The sequence below is a fragment of the Microtus ochrogaster genome (assembly GCF_000317375.1).
Source record: "Microtus ochrogaster isolate Prairie Vole_2 chromosome 14 unlocalized genomic scaffold, MicOch1.0 chr14_random_1, whole genome shotgun sequence".
Lineage (NCBI taxonomy): Eukaryota > Metazoa > Chordata > Mammalia > Rodentia > Cricetidae > Microtus > Microtus ochrogaster.
In genome coordinates, this window is record NW_004949096.1 from 19,214,448 (window position 1) to 19,217,354 (window position 2,907).

At 35.9% G+C, this 2,907-nt stretch overlaps 1 protein-coding gene across 3 annotated transcripts in view; it reads right to left on the reverse strand.

The window, feature by feature from the left end:
• The window catches only part of Ckap5 (cytoskeleton associated protein 5), a 97,114-nt gene that overhangs the window by 50,401 nt on the left and 43,806 nt on the right, over nucleotides 1-2,907 (reverse strand). For all 3 annotated transcript variants that reach the window (XM_026787679.1, XM_005364158.2, XM_026787680.1), the window contains exon 9: nucleotides 526-630. In XM_026787679.1, the coding sequence (XP_026643480.1) occupies nucleotides 526-630 (105 nt within the window). The remainder of the gene's footprint in view (nucleotides 1-525; nucleotides 631-2,907) is intronic.

Here is a 2,907-nt window from a genome sequence, read left to right on the forward strand (position 1 = left end):
GGCTGGTCTCGAACTCACAGAGATCCGCCTGCCTCTGCCTCCCGAGTGCTGGGATTAAAAGCGTGCGCCACCATCGCCCGGCTAATGCCAGGATTTTTAAATAGGAAAAAACTATGAAACACATTTCATGCATTACCTTTACTTACAGCTTTACTTTCCCTACTCTCATTTTCATTGTGATTTGGGTTATTAAAAACTTGTTGTCCCTTGAGTCAGAGTGGCTGGAAAGACAACCTAGGCCCTTACACATGCTATGATGTTCCTCTAACTAGGGGAGGCAGAGACAGGCCTAGTGAGTTATAATGCACAATCCTATAGTTTTACAATTTTATTTTAACTTAAGTACTATAGGCCAAATGTCTGATTTCTATATGAGTTACACTGAAGAGATATAAAATGCAGTGAGAAGCTTACCTTGTCCAATATATAAAGATCTCTACCAAAAGCTGTTTTAAAATATAAATTAAACTAGCTTACAATTTTTGGTAACTTTGCAAATTTATATCTAAAAGGAATGTTACTTACATGTCCTGCATATTGTCCAAATTTCTTCCTCAGTCCAACAGCCAGGCCAGTAAGACATTTTGCTGCCAAAGCTACCAACATGACGTTGGTGTCCTTTCCAACAACCTGTAAAGGTAAAAAGAAAATAGTCATAACCTGTAAACGGGTACTAGAAATGAAATGTATTCTCAAAATAATTCTTGAAAGATACTATGCCAACAATTATCAGCTGATAATCATTTTTATTTCTTACAAAAGACGAAAATTTAATCTTTGATAATAATAAATTTATAAGTCTCCACTATGTAGTAATATTTTTTGTTTTGTTTTCTTTTTTTTGAAGGGAAAAGGAAGGGAGAGAAGAAGAGAAGAGAAGAGAAGAGAAGAGAAGAGAAGAGAAGAGAAGAGAAGAGAAGAGAGGAGGGGAAGGGAGGGGAGGGAAGGAAAGGGAAAGAAAGGAAAGAGAAGGGAAGGGAAAGAAGAGAAAGGGAAGAGAGAGACACACACACACACACACTGACTGGGGATGTAGCTGGAAGTCTACTGTCATTACTTTGGAATAGGAAAACCACACAAACATTTCTGAAAGAAACAAAGTAATATCTCTGTAGCATTTTTTTTTAAAGATTTATTTATTTATTTCTTATGTATACAACATTCTGCCTCCATGCATGCCCGCACGCCAGAAAAGGGGGTCAGATCTCATTACAGATGGCTGTGAGCCACCATGTGGTTGCTGGGAATTGAACTCAGAACCTCTGGAAGAGCAGCCAGTGCTCTTAACCGCTGAGCCATCTCTTCAGCCCTATCTCTGTACTATTTAAACCAAGGAAGCATCAGTAGAAACTGCTGTAGGTACTAGCAAGTCCATGAGGACTCTAAATTGCAAACCCCATTGTAACCATTCCTATAATGGAGTTTTGGGCCTTGCAGCAACCATTTAATCACATTAGTAATTGAGTTTTCCTTTCATTTCTCCTAGAAGACTGTCCTTCAGCAGTTTATATTACTTCTTTCCTAAAACCCCCAAACCTAACACTTATTTAAATTCATAGGTATGCATCAATTCAGCAAAACTGTGTAATGACTGGGCTCCTTCCTGGTAACAGTTTGCCATACATACATAGTAAATTGCCTAAGTTGGTGTTAAACTGCTGTTTTACTTTAAAGCGCCCACAAATCCTTCTTTAGTTTTCCAGTCATTTTCCCAGTAGAAGCAACTGCTTTGAATTTTACCTAGTCCCTTAATTCCATAAGCAGAATGCTTCATTCTTGAGACTCTGCACCAAACAACCTCTAATAGACAACACTCATACCATACCAATAGTTGGCACTTATATTTCCTAAGGAGTAAAAAATTAAAAGATTAATGTTTATTAAAAACATGTTAGGTCCCACAATTTTGGAGACAATTTGTAATGCTTTTTAAACTTAATTTTCATCAGAATTTAATGAAGTAGGTATTATTAGCTTAATTTTGGAAATCTCAAAAACGAAATAGAGGTAAATTTGCTCTAGGTCACCAGTTAGTAAAAGTGTGGATTCAAATCTATGTCTATACATGCCTCATAGGCATTGATATCATTATTATATTGCTCAATCTCAAAACCAGTATTATATGGCAACTCCATTCCCCGCCCCCCCCACTCTTCCTTTGGAAGAACAAATGCTCTTAACCACTGAGCCATCTCTCCAGCCCCGAGGTAAGACTTCATTAGTGGCTTTGCTGCTTAGCTTTTCTGATCTTCATGTCAAACCCCATACCTGTCTCTGGGTTTTTATTATTCGTGCTACAATAAAGGACCCCCAACAAAATCAGGAACATATAAAATATGGAGAAAATAAAATAAAATACTATAAATATAAAATCTTAATCTGAAGATTGACAAAAATACGTTCATAAATTATTATAAGTCAGGTAACAACTCAAAAGACAGATTAATCATTTCAGCTAAGCATGGTGGCTCATAAAGATAATCTTAATATAATTTTATTACTCAGGAAACTGAGGCAAGAGGATCACCATGAGTGTGAAGCCAGCCTGGGCGTGATCAGTTCCAGTACAGCAAGGGATACAGAGACACCTTAAAAAAAAAAAAAAAAGGTGGAGGGCACGACCTTGTTTTTAGAAATACCATACGGAATTTCAAAATGAGTACTTCTTCCCACAGTGGGAATTACTTGATTTAGGTATCATAAAGAAATTATCAATGGAGGGAAGAGGAATCAATGTGCATCTTAATCTTCTTCTATTTTACCACTCCTATTTTGCTGTCATTGTGAAGTTAACAATATGCATTCCAATTTGTATATTTGTACGTGTTCATAAAATCAAATATAAAAATTTAAATGTTATAAATAACAACAATTTTATTTTATTTATTTATTTTTAAAAATTTTTTT